The sequence below is a fragment of the Vicugna pacos genome, chromosome 9, assembly GCF_048564905.1.
Source record: "Vicugna pacos chromosome 9, VicPac4, whole genome shotgun sequence".
In the NCBI taxonomy this organism is placed as follows: domain Eukaryota; kingdom Metazoa; phylum Chordata; class Mammalia; order Artiodactyla; family Camelidae; genus Vicugna; species Vicugna pacos.
Window position 1 is genome coordinate 16,220,346 of NC_132995.1, and position 18,501 is coordinate 16,238,846.

General features: G+C 38.4%; 1 protein-coding gene across 1 annotated transcript in view; it reads right to left on the reverse strand.

The window, feature by feature from the left end:
• The window catches only part of UBA2 (ubiquitin like modifier activating enzyme 2), a 28,864-nt gene extending 13,088 nt beyond the window's left edge, over nt 1–15,776 (reverse strand). The window contains exons 1-8 of the mRNA XM_006217027.4: nt 15,571–15,776; nt 13,575–13,658; nt 11,689–11,759; nt 10,440–10,504; nt 9,090–9,190; nt 7,329–7,450; nt 3,072–3,139; nt 2,484–2,605 (exon numbers count right to left, since the gene is read on the reverse strand). Coding sequence (XP_006217089.1) covers nt 2,484–2,605; nt 3,072–3,139; nt 7,329–7,450; nt 9,090–9,190; nt 10,440–10,504; nt 11,689–11,759; nt 13,575–13,658; nt 15,571–15,708 — 771 coding nt within the window. The 5' untranslated portion in view covers nt 15,709–15,776. The remainder of the gene's footprint in view (nt 1–2,483; nt 2,606–3,071; nt 3,140–7,328; nt 7,451–9,089; nt 9,191–10,439; nt 10,505–11,688; nt 11,760–13,574; nt 13,659–15,570) is intronic.
• Nucleotides 15,777–18,501: the final 2,725 nt, after the last annotated feature.

The following is an 18,501-nucleotide window of genomic DNA, read 5'->3' on the forward strand; positions in this document are numbered from 1 at the left end:
GAAAGGGAGAAAGAAAAAAAGCTTAAACCTTCTGTAAAAGGAAATTTTACACACAACACCTGCATTTGAAACAGGTAAAATCAGATGCTAAAGAAAGCAAAGTAAGGGAACTTGAAATTGTGCTGACTGACCCCACCCTCCCAAGTCACCTCCCCTAAAGCTCCCAAGATCAGTCGGAAGCATAATCACACCAACCAAGGGACTAAATAAACACACACCAACTCCACAAGAGCTGAGTACAATCACTGAGGGCAGAGACCAGTTAGCAGTGTCTCCAAGTTTGTGGACATATATCAGTAACACACACACAGCTTAAAAGTAGTGCTCAAAAACAGAATCCTCAACCATCTGCAACGTCTTTGAAACGTGCCCCCATACAAGTAACCTCAAACACACAAAACCACTCCTTCAAAAACAAACATTACCACATGTAGCCTGAGAGACTATCACATGAATCACACTTCTTACATGATATATGATTTTAATATTTTTAGTTTTCCCTTAGCTGTATTGTTCCAGTTGATTTAATCTGCACATTTATTGTGTGTATCGGGTATGAATTTAGATTGGGTTAAATTAAGAGTTAGAGCTATTTCTATCAAAATATACTCAATTCAATAAATATTTATTAAGCATTCTTAATCTTTAGAAAACCAGCCAAATATACCAATAATTAGAGTACAGTTTAGTGTGAAAATCACACAGCTTGGAGCACTATGAGTTTTCTTCTTCTTTCTAAGGAATAAGGACAGAGTTGGTAGCATCTGAGATGGGTACACAGGCAACAATAGGGAGGCCCATGTGACTCAGGTAACAAATACAGCTACACATTTTGTAGACTACCTTTAGCACTTAGCTGAAAAGTCTGTCAGGCGATGAGGAATTAGCATGGTTTCTCAAACACAAGCTCCACGGCCTTCTTTAACCAATTATTAAACACTAGGAGTCCCTCAGTTGTGTACTGAACGTCTTCCCACTCTTCTTTCCATAAACATATAAATCCCAACCACACCTCTAGAAACCACTCTTCTCGCCTATAGAACTGTCATCTCTAATATTCCAGAGGAATCTCAAAATTAATTCTATCACCTTCTCCTACCCCTACATATATATCTGCTTCCCACCCTGCTACCTCAGAGAATGGCACCCCTGTTCACCTGCTGCCCAGCAGGAAACCAGGTTTGGCTCCTCATTTTGTACATACAAAGCCTTGCTGAGTCTATCTGCCCTCCATACTCCACTGGGAAAGCAGATGGGCTGTACTTTAGATGACTCTGGTACTGCATAGCTTCTGAAGGCACTGTCCCATACTGGTTACAAGAGGAAGATCAGCTCCTTCAAGGGTGTACTAGACCCTCTATACCTTCCAGTGATCCTACAGACTCCCCTTTTACGGACTCCCACCATCTTGGCACAACATCCTCATCATGACCCAGGAAGTCCTGCATGATCTAGCCTCAGCTTGCCTTGTCAGTCCTCTCTCCACTTTCCCCTTTAATGGGATTTTTTCAGTTCTCCAACCCAACTTTCTTGGATATTCTGCCCTCTCATCTCCACCTTACTCTTTAAAGTTTTGGGTTGAAATATCACTTCCTCTGGACAGCCTCTTCTGAACCCTCATACTAAGTCTAATTATTTAGATAAGTGGGTTAAGTCAACTTATTATTAGAGGGTTTCAACGCATTCAAATTTAATGGCTTAACACTCTGAATCTGAAATTCCTTGTTCAATGTTTAACTTGCCCTCTAGACTATGAGTTCCCTACAAAGAGCAGGGACCCTATTTTCTGTCTTGTTCACCACTAAATCTTCTGTACTTGCGGTGCCTGGCACACAGCAGATGTTAAAAGTTACCAGTTGAACAACAGACTGAAGATGTACTTCAGATTATTCAGGCATTCAACTGTTGCTCAGACTGGAATGGAAGCTGGTACATGGACACTGGTTTGGAAAATACTGTCACTATTCGTATCAGAGTTAAGTGCATTTTAAGTGTCATCAAAATAAAAACCATTTTCCAAGGAAAAGGCTGCAGTGAGGAAATAAATCAATAGGTTTAAGAGAATCAGTCTATGACAACGGATGAAATAGAAGATGGAGGTAGCAGTTGGCCATTTGCTTAGGACAATGGGACCTGTGCATGTCAATCAAACTGTCAATAGAAGATTTGAGTGGAAAAGGGATAACAGACAAGCAACAGCAGGCAGGAATCAAAGGTCAGTTATAAGGAGAACCAAGAATTTCAGTAAAAGTGAGGTAAGGAAAGACAACCACGAGTGTATAAGCAAGTCTCTGTATTTTACCTTCCATAATGATGCTATACTGATTTAGTATTGATGCTAAAATTTCAAAACCTGTTTATCCCAACTACATCAATGACGTTACTAAAACAGCATTAGACATAAAAAGGAGTGTAATTCATGGACTAGTTTAAAACAAACAGAATAACAAAAATCTACCCACAATTATAAAGAAAGTACCAACCTTGGTAAAAAGTTTAACTGGATCATATCCAGTTGATTTAGCCCATTCTTTAGTGGAAATACGCTTAATGTCACCATCTTCATTAGATGCTCTGGCTCTGGCTTCAGCTTCCATTGGTTCCCCTACAAAACAAACACCATTTTACTTTCAACTGTAGGAAATGGAGAACTAAATTCTCATCCACTTCTTGGGGAAAAAAAGAGTCACTCATGAAAGTCACAAGGATGTGTGTGACAGAGTCTGAGTTCGAGGAGAAAGGATTGTAACATGCTCATCAGCATCTTTTTCTACCCCAGTTTCTGAAGGCTATATGCAGAGCAATTCTGAGTACAGACCCATAGTCAGATCTGGGAACAACTCCCAGCTCTATTTACTAGATCTGTGAAATTTCTCTGCATCTTGATTTCCTCACCAGTAAAGTGGCACCACCATTTTTTTAAAATATTGACTTAAAGATGAAATAATACATCTTAAGCACATATTATCTAGCACGTAACAGCAGTTACGTTTTTTTTAAGCTGTCAATAAATTAGCAACATAAAGATAGTGCTCATTAATAAGAAAATATATCCCAAGTAGTTTACTCACAGGAAGCTTCAGGGTCAGCTCTGTCAGGAGACACTTCTTGATCAGCATCTTCTTCCCCAAACAACTGGCTATAATTTAAGAGTAGTAAATATTTAAGTACAGCAAAGTATTCTGAACAAATGTTGACTTTTCCTACTTTCCTCACAAACAACTAACTTAGAGTATCTCAAATCTTCTGTAAGGATAAAAAAGAAACAACTGATAAATTATACTCTGTAAACCTAAATGTACTACAGCAATCTGTTTAAAACAACTTGCATCCTCATTTCAACAACATAGACAAGGCTAAATTTTAGTAGACCTATATTCATTTCTGTCAGCTAGGCTCTGCAAATTCCTATGTTAAAATCTTCGATTAAGAGACAGGTAAGCAGTTTTTACATTCCAACGTACATAACATTCTATTGCCAGTATAATGTTTGCAAAGTATACCTGCAGCTAGCTGTTCAACAAACACTGACACACCTATTTTGTGCCAGGCACTGCTTCAGGTGTAGGAAACTCACTGAATAAGACATTTTTCTCATATTATGTATCTTCACTACCTAAGAGTCTAATGAAATAATAGAAAAGTATTAAGGTGAAATTCTCTGTTGTTAATCAAGTTATCCTAAAAATTGTTATTAAACACTTAGGAAATGTAACTTGTCAATCTTAACTGAAGCACATGATTTATAATAAAGCTATCTTTTTTTTAAATAATAAAGCTATCTTAAAGAAATCCTTTGTCCAGTTAAAATTTCAAAGATCCTGATACAAGAAAATGGCCATTTGTTTTCCAAAGTGGTTGTACCACCATATACACCCCACAACAGCATGTACGAGCTCCTATCAACTCACTTCCTCTCCACATTTATAGGTTCTGCCCAAGTAGTGAATATAAAATAGTTGTTATTGTGGTTTTATTCTTAATTTTGCAAGTTAATTACAAAGTTAAACATATCTTCATTTTTAAAAATTCTTAACATTTTTATTGAAGTGTAGTTAGTTTACAATGTTGTGTCAATTTCTGTTGTACAACACAATATAATACTTTAGTCATATAGTAACATACATGTATTAGTTCTCATAAACATATCTTCATTTACTTATTGCTTATTTGGGTTTCCCCTTAGGTGAAAAAAAAATGCCTGCTAGTATTATTTTGTCACGCTATCTTTTTCTTACTGATAACTGAAATATACTCCAGATCACAATTTTTAGTTGCTTATATGTTGCAGATATTGTTTCCCATATAATAGCTTATTATTTGCACATCATTTAATGTCTCCTGATGACATAGTTAATAAATTTGAACGTATTAATCCTTTCTTTTAAGATTAGCACTTGTATCTTTAGAAATTGTTCCTTAACCCCAAGGATAAGGATAAAGATTTTCTCCTATATTAGAACACTCCAAAGTTTTGCCTTTCACATCTAGATAATTAATACACTTGGTCTTAATTTCTATATATTATTTATAAATATTGACTGAAGCACAGAATATAATTTTTTCCCACATTGACAATGAACTGCTTTCCCTTTTATTTAGTCCCCTGTTTCATCTGGGATCTACTATGCAACCTCAGTCGCTATCAGTTTTTCTGTCCCTGTACCAGCAAACCACTAAATTATTTTTAGCTTATATTAAATCTTGACATCTGTTAAAGCAAGTCATCTCAACATACTCTTCTCCAGGGATGTTTTGGTTCCTCTTAGGCTTTATTCTTCCATATAAATTTTAGAATCAACTGAACAAGTTCCAATAAAATCCCCAAGGTTTTAATTAGAATTGCACTGAATCAAGTTGATATTATATTTACACAAATTAGTATAAACGTATTTTTTGCTGACAGCTAAGAGGGCCTAAAAGAAATGATACCCCAGCAGCATGCCTAAGTACTCCTATCTTGGTTTCTAAAGTCATTCTTCAATGAAAGGATCAGGGCTCCTCGGAGAAATGTCTGATTCTAGGATTGGGGCAGGAAATATACAAGATGAGCCTGAAGCACCTTGTAGTACCAGAAAGTAAGAAATTGTTCCAAAAAAACACACACTGATGGTGGTATGCCAAAAAGCACAAAGCCAACTGAAAAGCTCCCAAAGGCCAAGGCTGGAACAATTTGAGCAATAAAATAAACTATTAGATTATAATTCAAACTATAAAATACATTCAATATCGGTGAATCCACACTGACGTTAAAGAGTGAGAAGGGACAGGACAATATAGAAAGGGGAGGAGGGAGTAACTTTACAGCAGAGAAACCAGACAAACACCACCCTAAGTGATTAAGGCTACATTAATAATCCCATGTACCCTTCACATGTGATGAAAATGGCACTTTACCTCTGTGGTTTTCCTCCCAAAACCCATAACCACAGTATTATGATGAGAAAAACATCACACAAATTCCAGAGTGGGGCATCCTACAAAATACCTGAGCAGTACTCAAAACTAACAAGGTCATCAAGAACAAGGAAACTCGGAGAAACCGTCACAGCCCCCTTAAGGGGGGCCTAACGAGACATGACAACTAATTATAATGTGACACCCCGGAACAGAAAAAGATAGTGGGTAAAAACTAAGATTTGCTGGGGGTGGTGGTGGTGGTGGTGGTGGTTACAGCTCAGCGGCACAGTACCTGTTTAGCATGCCCAAGGTCCCAGGTTCGACCCCCAGTACCGTCAGTAAAAAATAAACAATTACCTCTCCTGACATATGGGGAAAAAAAAAAAACACTAAGGGGATTTAAATAAACTATGGACATCAGTTAACTAATAATGTATCAATCAATACTGGTTCATTTATATGTATGTATCATACTAACATAAGATGTTAACAACAGAGGAAACTGGGTTTGGGAGCTCTGCACTATCTTCTCAATTATTCTAATCTGAAACTGTTCTAAAAAGTAAAGGTTATTAAGAAGAAAAAAAATGTTTGCCAAATAAAGCTCACAAATATGTTTCCTGTGAAATTTTGTCATAGTGTTATATGTGTACTTTACTGGGTAAATATATTATACCTCAATCAAAAAATAAACCAAAGTTTGCTGGAGGTTCCTAGGAGCTGTCTTACCAGGCTGATAAAGTTCTCCTCGTATTTTACTAAGAATTTTTGTCATGAAAGGGTGTTTGCTGAATTTTACCAAATGCGTCTCCTACATCTACTAAGATTACACAGTTTCTCTTTAATTTCTTAATCAAGTAAATGGTATTTATAGATTTTGCTACTGTTAAACCACGCTTGCACTCCTAGAATAAATACAACTTGGTCATGGTACACTTACTGTTTTACACCATTCTAGATTCCTATGCTAATGTTTTGTATAGGATTTTTTTCACCTACATTTATGAATGACAATGTCTTACAATTTTCCTTTTTCCCATAATAGCCTTAAGTGGCCTTGCTCTCAAAGACAAGCTAGCCCCATAACATGAAATAAGTATTCAGTTTTTTAAAAAATTTCTCTGGGAGAGTTTATATAAGCTTAGAATAATATACTTCTTACAAATTCAGTGGAAATCACCTGTAAACTCACATAGGTTTGGTGTATTATTCAGAGGAATTTAAACCATTGGTTAAATTTCCCAAAGGCACAGAACTATTTGATTTCTTTTCTAGTCAGTTCTGTAAGTTGTTTTTTAATGAATCTATCCAATCATGAAGTTTTTAAGTGCACTGGCCTGTTTTTCTTTTATCAACATCCCTTTTTTTCTTTATTATTCTAATCTGTCTTGAGATTACAGTCCCCATTTAGTTATCTATCTCCTCTCCTTTTCATGATCAAACTTACCGATTATATTTTTTGTCCTTACCTCAATTATACTCTTCCTTCTAATTTTTTTGGTATATTTTTTATTGAAGTATAGTCAGTTTACAATGTTGCATCACCTCCTAATTTTTTTGAGTTTATTATGTTCTTTTTCTAACATAGTTGCATCCTTCACTCACTAATGTTCACCCTCCCTCACATGTGTAGGCCTGTAACTTTTCTTCCAACCACCACATCCAATGCACCCTACAAGTTTCACATGTAGTATTTTCAGTGTTATTACAAAGTATTTTTTAAAATTTTCATTACATTTCTTAACCAATGAGTTACTTATGTTTTTATGTTTCTAAATACATACATCTGTATTCATTTAGTTACATGCCTGTCTCCAGTCAGACCAAGCTTCATCGTAAGTACAATTTCTCCAAGGCATTTAAATAAAAATGACTCCATCTTCCATCATCAGTACTAAAAATATGCCCAGAAATATATATACTCTTACTTGAACAAATATTTTGCCCAAACGATGCAATGAATAGGTTCTGAAGGTGTGTTACGAATTGTACAGCCAGGAAAAGTTCTCTGGGTTGGTTTGGGATGACATTCATAACATTCAGTCACACCCTGCAAAGTCAGGATATGAGAAAAATATTTATCCCATGATGGTGGTTTCTCAATATTGTAAGGTAATATAATAATCATAAACATTTCATTCATTCATCTACGTTCCAACTGTCAAGAAAATTTTAAAGTATTAGTGACTCCAAAATCCTTACTTTACAGGAAAGGCACACAGAAGTTAACTGCATCTAACACAGTCACAGCTAAGGCTAAGCCAGGACTCCTCTGACTCCTGGCCCAGGGACCACTGCTCACAACAAGCCAGAGAAAAACGACTGCGCCTGAACACCAAACACAAGCAGTTTACCTTGGTCACACTAAACAGACAGGAAACCTACTAGAAAGACAAACACCAGCTTTCCAACCAGTCATCTCTCAAAGTTGTGAAAGTCAGTCATTTAAGTATTATTTGTAGCTTTACCTTACAAGCTCCTAAAGATTAAGTGAACTTAAAAGCATTAATTTCTAGAGCTACTGAGACACATGGAAAAATCTCAGGTACTGCCAAACCAAATACTCTTCATTTTGTTGCTAAGGGGTTATGTTTAAAGTTACACTGTAAGGAATCCCTGAAAGAAGTCTACAGCACCTGAGACAATTTTCCAAACTATCAAACGAATATTCTTCATCTCAGCAATTCTCAATCTCAGTCTTAATATACATGTGTCTCAGGATCACAGTAATGTTCTTCTAATAATGGTTAAAAACCCCAAACCTGCAAATATCATTTTAATAAAAACTGCAGCAGATCCAGGGTTTTCTCCATAATGTCATTTCTGCTGTCCTTCCAATATGCTTTCTTGGGGGCGGCCATATGGCAGTGGATCCCTCACATCACAGTGGATAAAGAAGAGAACTACTGCCTTGACCTAGCAACAGATCCTGAAGGCCTCCAGTGATTTAACATTTAATACAGACTGATATTTACAAGTCTTTGTGGAATGACATGAAATAAACTTCCAAAGAATATTAAACAGTAAAAATAACTGAAATAGAGCAAAAATTTTTAGCATGGGTAAACTGCCAAATAGAAGACAAAAATAACAAACTTTGAGTATAAATTCTTTTAGTTTAAAACCTGCAAAATGATTCTTCAAATGTGTCTGTTTAATTTCTAGAAAGAACTAAAAGAAAAAAGACCTGAACAGCAAATGAGTAACAATGCTGAGATTGTATAAAACAGGATTATAAGCACACAGGTATTTGTTCTTATTGTCTAGTTTTATCTGTACGTTTGAAATATTTCACAAATACACCAAAAGAAGTCTTCAAAATACTCTTCAGCTCTTTCTAAATCTTTAAATCCACTTCAGACAGTAAGTAACTTTCTAGAAAGCCGGTTTACCATATATGAACTATAGCATGACATATAGTCTCATGGCTACCAAGAATTTTAAGACAAGCTTAGTACACTTGCCAGCCGAAGGATTTTAACACACAAGCCTCACGAAACAAAGCAGCATGGAGCTTAAAGATCTCTGCCTATACTCTTTGTGGGTGCCTTTACAACATCCCAAGTTTAAATGGGCACAAAAAAATTCTCACATCCTGTTATATGAATCCAAAGTTTATTTCTTCCCTCTTTAATGTCCCAAATAAATATCTAGGAAGTTAAAAAAAAAACAAACCAAAACTTCTTTACCTTTTTGATAGTGGTTACCTGCCCAAGATAACCAGCAGTTCCACTCTCAATAAGAGGGACATCAGCGGCTAGACACATTCTATTAACGTGGTTGCGGGCAGCTGCAAGAAAAACACTAGTTAGCAGGAGTTTACGGAAAAAAACAGAAGAAAATTATGTAGTTACCTTTAACTAGGATGAAATTTACCCAAAGTATCTTTTGTTTTTATTTCATGTACCATTTTCTTATAGCTATGATCAGAATAATATAACTGCTATAGACATTTAAGAGACATTCACCAACAAAATTTCAAACATAAGAAATTTATGCCACAAATTTACTCCAGGAAAAGCACCACCTATGTATTATTTTTTAATTCCAAAGTGCCATCTTCCTCTTCTACTGCTGTGCCTACTTCCATTAACCTTGGCTACAACACTGTTTCCATGCTCCCCAAGTCCTTCACTTGCTCTTATTCTAATATAAATATCAGGTAATACATGGAAGTGAACAGACAATATGGATATCAATTTGGAACTATTAAGGCAGTTTAAGGTTAGGGGGAAAAAGATGAATCCAGTTAAAAGAGTCATCCTGACTCTTTCTCATGTTACTTTGTATATTTTTTCTTTTGATATTTCTGGCCCCAAATTGTTACAAACTCACTTGACAGATATACTTTATCATGTGGAAGAAATTACAGAGAATTACGAAGCATTCTCATTTAAGTATTTACATTCCAGACTCACAGATCTGTTAAAAACTGGCTATACAATACTTGATTATATGAAATATCACCCATATTGTAGAAAGCTTAAATGACCTAACTGTGCACTGTAATAGAATCCAGCCTGATATCTTACAACACCAGATATACCTAACATAATTCCAGAGCCATGACTTCTATGCTAACTTTGCCATCCTGTTGCCTCATTCTTAAAATAGTGGTTTTCAGCCCTAACTGCACTTTAGATCATCTGGGTCACTCTGGAAAAATAAGATCTTCAGGTCTCATGCACAGGGTCTGATTTAATGAGTCTTAGGTGGTGTCTGGTCACCGACGTTTCTTAGATCCCCACGTAGATAAAGGAGGTTACCCTGTGTTTAAGCGCTGGGACCATCTGCAACAAACATGCATGTACAAGGCTGTGCATTCATCTTCTTTAAAGATTTTAACTTCCCCTATATTCACACTCATTCTAGTTAAAATTATAATCAACTGACAAGCTTTAAACCTGATCTTACTTCCCTTTTTAGGTCTTTTAAGTTCTAGCTCATAAGGAAATATCTAAATTAATACTGAATGTGTAAACAACCTTGTTATGAAGAAAGGGAAATATTTAGAATGAGAAGTATTAAAATAATCTCACCTCTGTTATCTAAAGCATTCATAACCAATATAAATTGTCGAAAAAATTCCACATTATAGTCAGGGCTACAAAGTAAAACAAAACAAAAGGTCACCAAAACAACTAGCCTTACACATGAGCTTCACAGTATAACACAGGGTCCTAAAAAGCATATTAAATAAAAGTACAAATAACTGATATTAGGGGTCTCTACCACATAGACAGGTTTGACTTTTTCCAAACATCATAAACAAACTGAAAAAAACTATTTCCCCCTAATTCCTATGAGTGACTATACATCCTTTTTGGCCAGCTATCTAGGGCACAAGAGCAGAGTCTCAAACTGGCATGACTTCACTAGTCCCACCAGGCCTTCTTGGGCAGCAAGTGCCTGGGAACATACAAAGGATACATTCCCAGGATCTGGCTGGCCTCTGGCTTCACCTCACATGGTCAGGATCAGGCAGGGTTCAGGCCCCTAGGGTCCCTGCTTTTAGCAGCACTGGGAAAGCAACACAGGGTAAGGACGCTGTAGGGCTATAGGCAAACTTGTAGAGCAAACATCCAGAAAATAAAAAGGAAGCTGGAGACACAAATTCCCCGAGAAAGCACAAGACTCTCTAGTTCCAGGCCTCAAACAAGAATTCATTGTTTTTAATCCCATTTACTTGTGGGTTGGACAACTATAGATATAGGATATTTTAAGCCTGGGGTTCCTTTGCCCCAATGCCTCTAAAATTATGTATTTACTCTATTTATCTTTACTGAAATTAGAGTGTATTTATGTACCGTCAAAACTACTGCCCCATCACAATCCCCAGTTTTGTATTACAGAAGTTGAAATCCTAACAAATTATTTTGGGAGGGAATCTTTTACATTGAAAAAGGCCATAGCTGAAATCAATCAGAATGAGAGCAATATATTCAGGTAAGTCTGAATCATCACATATAAGAATTTCTCATAGTTTAGAATATCTTTTTATTTAAAACAAGAATATAAAGTCCTTTTAAGTTTCTAAGTAACTTATTTCAAGTATTAAAGTAACACACTTCTTATCTAAATCATTCAAATTAAACATATATAAACTGTTAAAAGAATGCCACTTATGTGGGTACAACCTATCGCATTTTAATTATTCTAGAAAAATAATTATAAAAAAAGTAGAATGACAGTTCATACATTTAGCTAATAAAAATATCTTATACTTTAAAAATTCAATTAAACATTCCCAGCAAACACAATCTTGCAACATAATAATTAAGAGCATACTTCATGATGCTGTCATGGTAGGCTATGATATTAGCTTTCGGATAAAACTGCAGTACACTTTCTTTGGCAACCTGGAAAAACAAACAACACTAAATTACTAATTTACTAAATTATGATTAACATTTCTATCTGTACATGAAGTCTATTTATGGCAGACAATAGTTGTTTCACCTACTTACATAATACCTTATATTAAAAATGAAAGAAATATAAAAACAAAATCTTCCACATGTCAGATCTGTATGATGCACTTGGTGAGCCAAAGTGACATTAATCAAATAACCATCTAGATAACTGTAACTACAACCTATGATAAATGACACACAGAAAAAGTAGAGGTTGTTAGGAGAGGAAGATCTGACTTAGGAAAGTACCCCCAGGGAAAATTTGAAAAATGCAAAGAAGAGTGAAAGTTGGCCCAAAAGGCTGGGAAAAGAAAAAGAAAAAGATGTTTTAAAACCCTGAATCAAGGGGTTGGAAGTGTGAGTGTTTGATCAAGTTCGGGAACTAGGGATCCAGCAGGGATAAACAGTGCTCGGGGCCAGTCTGAGCTGCAGAGCTGGCATCTTTAACCCAGCCGAGGAAGAGGGAAGCAGGCCACCTGCCAGCTAGAGCTGCCCTTCACAGTATGAGCCCAATGGCGGAGACACAGTGACTTCGTTAAGTGTCTCCAAAAGTCCCCTTGCTAGCCTCTGGGGTATGGAATCTTACGAGCAGAACCATAAGCCTTCCAGAAGTCTGCCCACCAGTCCTCCTGCCCACTGCCTGGGTTCTCTTTTAGAATTGAAAGATTATTCTGCCTGGTTTATGGATCCCTGATTTCATTCTTGCTGCTACTGAGGCTGCTGTAATGGTTGGTGGATGTTTTTAGGTCTTGGAGGCTTGGCAGAGGATGCTTTCAGTGACAGACAGGGTCATCTCAGGAGTGCTCTGTTTCTCTGACCTGGGGACCAGAGGGAAAAAACACGCACACTGGGCCGTCTGTCTGTGGCCGAAGAGAGTGAGTAAGCCTGGGAGAAGCAGGTCGCCATAGCCAATGGATGAAAGGCCTCAGTACACCCCTTGCAAGGATGGCCACAGCTTCCCAGCCCCAGGAGACCCCCAAGTAAGAGGGCTCAGCTCACAGGCTGGGCCAAGGACAGCCAGAGGCCCTACGATGGGTTGCAAGTTCTCACGAGGCTGCGTTTGAGACTTATCTGCCTGTTTTGCACTTCAGATGAGGGGAGGCAGCGTGCATGATGGTCAGACACAGCAGCCTCCTTATCACAATCCTGCTACTTATTTGTCTGGTGACCTGGGGTGTGTTATTTACCCTTTCCAAGCTTTAACTTCTCCGTCTATGAAGCAAAGCTCAAACTACCTCAATTCAGTTAAGGAACTTGGAACACTGCAGATGTTCAATAAAGGCATTTCTCTATTAAAACAAAACAAAACAAAACCCTGACTTAAGATGGAATATTCAGTGAACTAAAGAAAGGTCAGGGTGGCTAGAACCTCAAGAGAAGGGATGTCTTCTAAAAGCAACAACAGCATAGATTATAGCTTCTCTTGCCCCCAAATACAGGAGCAGCCAATCTCTAGGGAATGCAGGGACACAAACTTCATTTCAAGTAAACAATCAGAAATTTAAGAAGGGGACACCATTTAAAAGACTGGGTAGAGCACTTTTATTTCCTCTGTAGACTGAAAAAGGAGGGTGTAGTCTTCAGTCCCTTATCAAAGAGGTCTTTTACTCTTTACAATCCCTCAGCTAAAAAGAAATGGCTTCTCCCATATTCTCCTCCTACTAGAGTCCAAATTAATCTGATGCCATAAATAGAAGATCCATCACAGGATAAAAATATAAATGAATAGATAAACAGAAATGGTATGAGAAATACAGTTACCTGGGCCTTTGATCTTCCAACATGTTTCTTTTGAAACAAAAACTGCCTGTTGAGGTTGCTGACATCAATAGTATCCAGATCAATCTACAAATGCATAAGCCTCAGATAAATCACAAATTTCCTGGTATGTTTGAACAATAAATATCACTATCGTCAGCATCCATAACCCAGAACTTTTGGTATTTGCTACATTAGCAGAGAAAATGTTTTTTGACCAATGATACCAAAGTTGTTAAACTGATAAAAGGAATTTAATGCACATTTAAAAAAAAAACAAAACCCAAGATTTAATTTCAGAGATAACATTCTCAAAAATATTTTAGAAAGAAATATATTTTTTTGTCTGTTTAATCACCTTGGCAAATACGTTAGGAAATTCCTTTGATGGGATAAAATTATGTTGAAAACGCAGTGCTTCATTTCTCTATCAATCTAACTAGTTACTCTTTCAAATCCAATATATTACACTGTGCCCTGTTCTTTTTCTTAAATGACAGCTGACAAACAGATTTATTGAATTTTTTGCTGCTTTCTTTAATTCAGAAGTCTTTACCCATACACAATTTCATTTACAATTATTACCTGAGAGCTGTGAAGGGAAACTTCTACACAAGATTAAAAATGTGTCATGTTTTAAGCCTTATCTAATTGCTGATTAGAAGTAAATGTAAGGGAAGAAAGTAATCGTAACAATTTTCATTCTATTTCGATAAATTTATAGGACTAATCACATGTTCCAAGTGTGAAACATCATAATGGTTTTGGTTATAATTTGTGAAAATCACCAAAACATACTCACCTAACATTTTTTATTTGTGCTTTCTAAATTTACTACAAAAATTAAACCAAATTAAAAAAGATCAGTATTTATTTTTCAGGCGCCCAAATTCACTGTCTTGTCTATTTCAAAATGGTCCTTTTAAAGAAGTATCAGTAGTTATCAGATAAGCCACAATCATATTTGGGATTTGTGGTACAGAACTGGATGTAAAGACTAACTCTACAAAAAAACAAAGGAAAAATGTGTGAATCCTCTTCCCTCTAGTCACTAATTTCTTAGTTCAGTCGGCTAAACCTACTTCTTTTTAATTCCGTTTCCACTACACCTTAAGACACTATAATCTCACACCCAAATTCCAGGTTACAACTCCAATCTCTAAAAAGTTAACACTAACAGGAATAACTTGATTCAAAATTACAGTAGCTTCCCGCCATTGTACACCAGTGTAAAAGTATGTAAAAGTTAAAATCCTAGCATCCAACACCTTTTAACGAAATAAGCGACTGTACCATCTATGGTGGTAACAATGACAGCCAAGCAAAATGTACCCAGAACAGAGGAGCGCGAGCCCCAAAGGAGTTCTACCACTTGCTTAGCTACCCAAAGTAAGTTATTAAACCCCACTGCATCTCACTTCCCCTCTTATCTGTTAAAAAATAAACTGGGATGAAAACAGCGTTTACAAGCCTACGGCGGCAGTGAAGATTACACGCGTTAAGGCGAGTAAGCTACTCAGGACAGCGCGCGGCTCGGGACAAGCGCTCAGCAAGTAGGTCCTGGTTGCCATTACCGCCATACTCTGCTCTGGATCATTATTTCTGAGTTAAGGGGGACTTCCGAATTGAACACTCACAACATCTACAAGAGACTCAAGACAATCATCTCCTGCCTCCTGCTGATGCTGGGGAACTGCTGTAAAGCGAAGACACGAGGCCGCTTTCACATCCTAGAACCGCCACAAATTGGCACTGACGGGGAGGCGGGGGCGGCCCACCGCGGGACGCCCGGAAGACCCGGGCCCTCGGCCTCCTTGGCGTGCAAACCTGGCTCAGCGGACGGCGAGGCTCGCCCCGTCCCCGCCGAAGAGCTCCCTCTCCGCGGACAGCCAAGACCCCAGGATCTCTCGGCCCGCCCCCGAGCCCCAACTCCGGTCCCCGAGCCCCCGGCCCCGCTCCGCGGCCCGCCATTCAGCCTGTGCGCACGCCTGGCCCTCACCAGGTCGATGTGGGAGAAACCAGTGAGCACGAGGTTCTTGAGGAGCTCGCAGCCGATGCCCCCCGCGCCCACCACCAGGACCCGGCCCCCGGCCACGGCCTCGGCCAGTTCCCGGGGTAGCCCCCGCGACAGTGCCATGGCGGGATGACCACGAGCCGCGGCGGAGGCGGAGGCGGGAGAACTGAGCGGCGGCCGGAAGCGGGTGGGGGAAGGGCGGCCTAACTTCCGGTCCTGCGCACTGTGGCCGCCAGTCGGAACCGAGTAGGCGGTGCCCAGGGACCAAGCAAGCCGGCCCGCGGTCCCGGCCCACGCTGGGCTCTGAGTAGAAGAGCCTTACACAACTCCGGCTGTATTTTAAGAGCGCGCATAGCATCTCTATTTGCTTTAAGAAGTTTAGGGGTCGTATTTAGCCTACGGTTTGAACTCCCCGCCAGGACTTCCTTACAGGTTAGAAAACAGGTATCGTCTATGTAAAGAGCGCTTACAAATTAAGAAGGAAAAAGATGTCACCCAAATAAAAAATATAAACAAAGATGTGAACAAGCGCTCCTAAAGAAAACGGACAATGCGATCAATAAGCATACTGAAATTTAATCAAAGGCATGCAAAATAGTATTCAAATTATTTTCACGTATTAAACCAGCAAAAAGAAAAAGTGTAACACCATTGTCAAGCACTCCTGTACACTGCAGGTAAGGATACTAAAGCAAAGCTTTCTGGAGGGTAAGTTGGCAATACGATTTGAAAAGCCCAAAAATTGTGCATAGTTTTTGACTCATTCATTCCAGTTCTAAGAATTTATCCTATGGCAGTTATTCCTGGCTTAAAAAAAATAGATAAGCCATGGAGGTGTTTATCTCAAGAATTAAAAAATGGAAAAAAATGGAACAAATATATTAGATTTTTAATACATATTTTAAAAAAATACTTCGCAGCATTTATGTAACCAAGCAAAGGGCTCTTGTGCCCATAGTGAAGAAACCCAAACTGTTGACAGGGAGAGTTTGCAGCAAGGTAAGGATTTATTGCAGGGCACCAAGCAAGGGAGTGGGAAACAAGCCTCAGTTCCACTCCAACTTGGTCTTTGAGTTAGGGGGCTTTTTAAAGAGGAAGAATAAAGAAGCTAAGATTAATCATCATCTTGTGACATTTCTTAATGGTAGTTTTGAGAGTCAAATTGGTTTAGGATTCTCTGGTCCAAGCATGGCTCAGGTGCTGTTTGTTACTAAATTGGTGCATTGAACCAGTGCTGGCTCCTAGCCTGGGCCAAGACCCCCACCTCGACCAGGGAGGTTCTTTTTCTGACCGGATTCGTGCAGCCAGTAACAAAACGTATGCTGAGACTGGAACAGCACAAGCTTTATCCAATGACCAAGGAATGGAGCAGCAGGGAACTAGTTTGCAAATTAACTTCTCAACCCAGTTGGGGTGGAGACACGAAATATATAGATAGGAGGGTTGAGGTAAAAGGGAGGGAACTGTTAATAGTGGGAGGAAATTTCATGAGTTATCTGAGAACAGGCGTGTGGTTTGGACTCGGAACTGACGCAACTCTCCTTTCCAGTCCATGTAAAGGCTTTGCTGGTTGTTGTCATGGCAGTTGTTGACTGTCCTGGTGCTGGTGGGTGTGTCACTTAGCATTCTGATGTATTACAGTAAGTGTGTAATGAGGCTCAAGGTCTTCTGGAAGTCAGATACTATGCCATCTTGGGCCTCGTTGGTTCTAACTGGTTCTTGTTCTTTTTCTTTGTAGCTTCCTCTTGAAACTTAGATAAGAGTCATTGATTTCTATTAGCGGGAGGGGCAGGGGTATGATTCTGGGGGCAACAGCCTCAGTAACATGTTAGCTCATTTTGCTCTCAAGAAACAACCTGAGTTTGTATGTTAATGATATCTATAGTAGCAGTTTTAGTACACTAATGATGTGATGGATAACAGCAGTTTTCAGTCATCGGACTCTGGTTGATTAGCATTCAGTGAACACAGAATGGAGGTCACAGGGGACAAGAAAAGGAACAAGGTTTTGGAGAGATTTATCATAAACATGCTAAGAGAATTTGGGTTTAGAGGGACTCAGTTTCAAAGTATGTCCTAGGAAAATATTGATGGGGAAGTACTCACAATATAACATTAAGTGAAAAAGATGCAAAACCATATATGTAATTAAAATTTGTAAATAAATAAATAAATAAATAATTTTTAAAAAAGAAGGAAGAAAATAACCACGGTTAATATTTTTGGGTTTCTGTGTGTGGTGGAATTGTGGACAATTTTTATTTCTTTACTTAATTTTACTGTATTTCCCAGATGCTCATGCTCCTCAAAGAAAATATGAATTTTAAGATGAGAAAAAAATTAGAAGAAAAAAGGAAAAGATGGTGTGAAAAGCATATCTAAAGAGAGTTGGTATTGCTAAGAGAGATTTCTAAGATGGAGCTGGGAGTCCATTAGGAAGTGTGATTAATGCACAGCACAGCCTGGATAAAATCTGACCTTTTGACCACTTACTGTCCTAATGAAGGCATCCAGAACATTCACCAGAAACTCAAGATACTTATTGCCCTTACCCTAATATAACTCATGACAGCCTATCTATTAGACCCTTACCCTAAAACAACTCGTGACAGCCATCCCTTAAGGACAAATATTTCCTTTCTTGTGTCAGAGTACAGCCTCATAGCTTTAGCCTTTATAAGCCTGTGAATGAAAAATACTGCAAACCGTATCAGTAAACAAAGAATGCTGAAGCCATCAAGACATCAGTGGCTGCTACCACCCCCCAGTGAAGACAAGCCTGCAGCCCAGCCTCTGCAGCCATTCACAACTGTGCCCTCTGAGGGGACTCAGAATAAGAAAGGACAGGATACTGGCCCTAGATAGCTAGATGCTTGTCAAAGGAATGAATTCAATGAGCCCAAATATTTCCTTCCT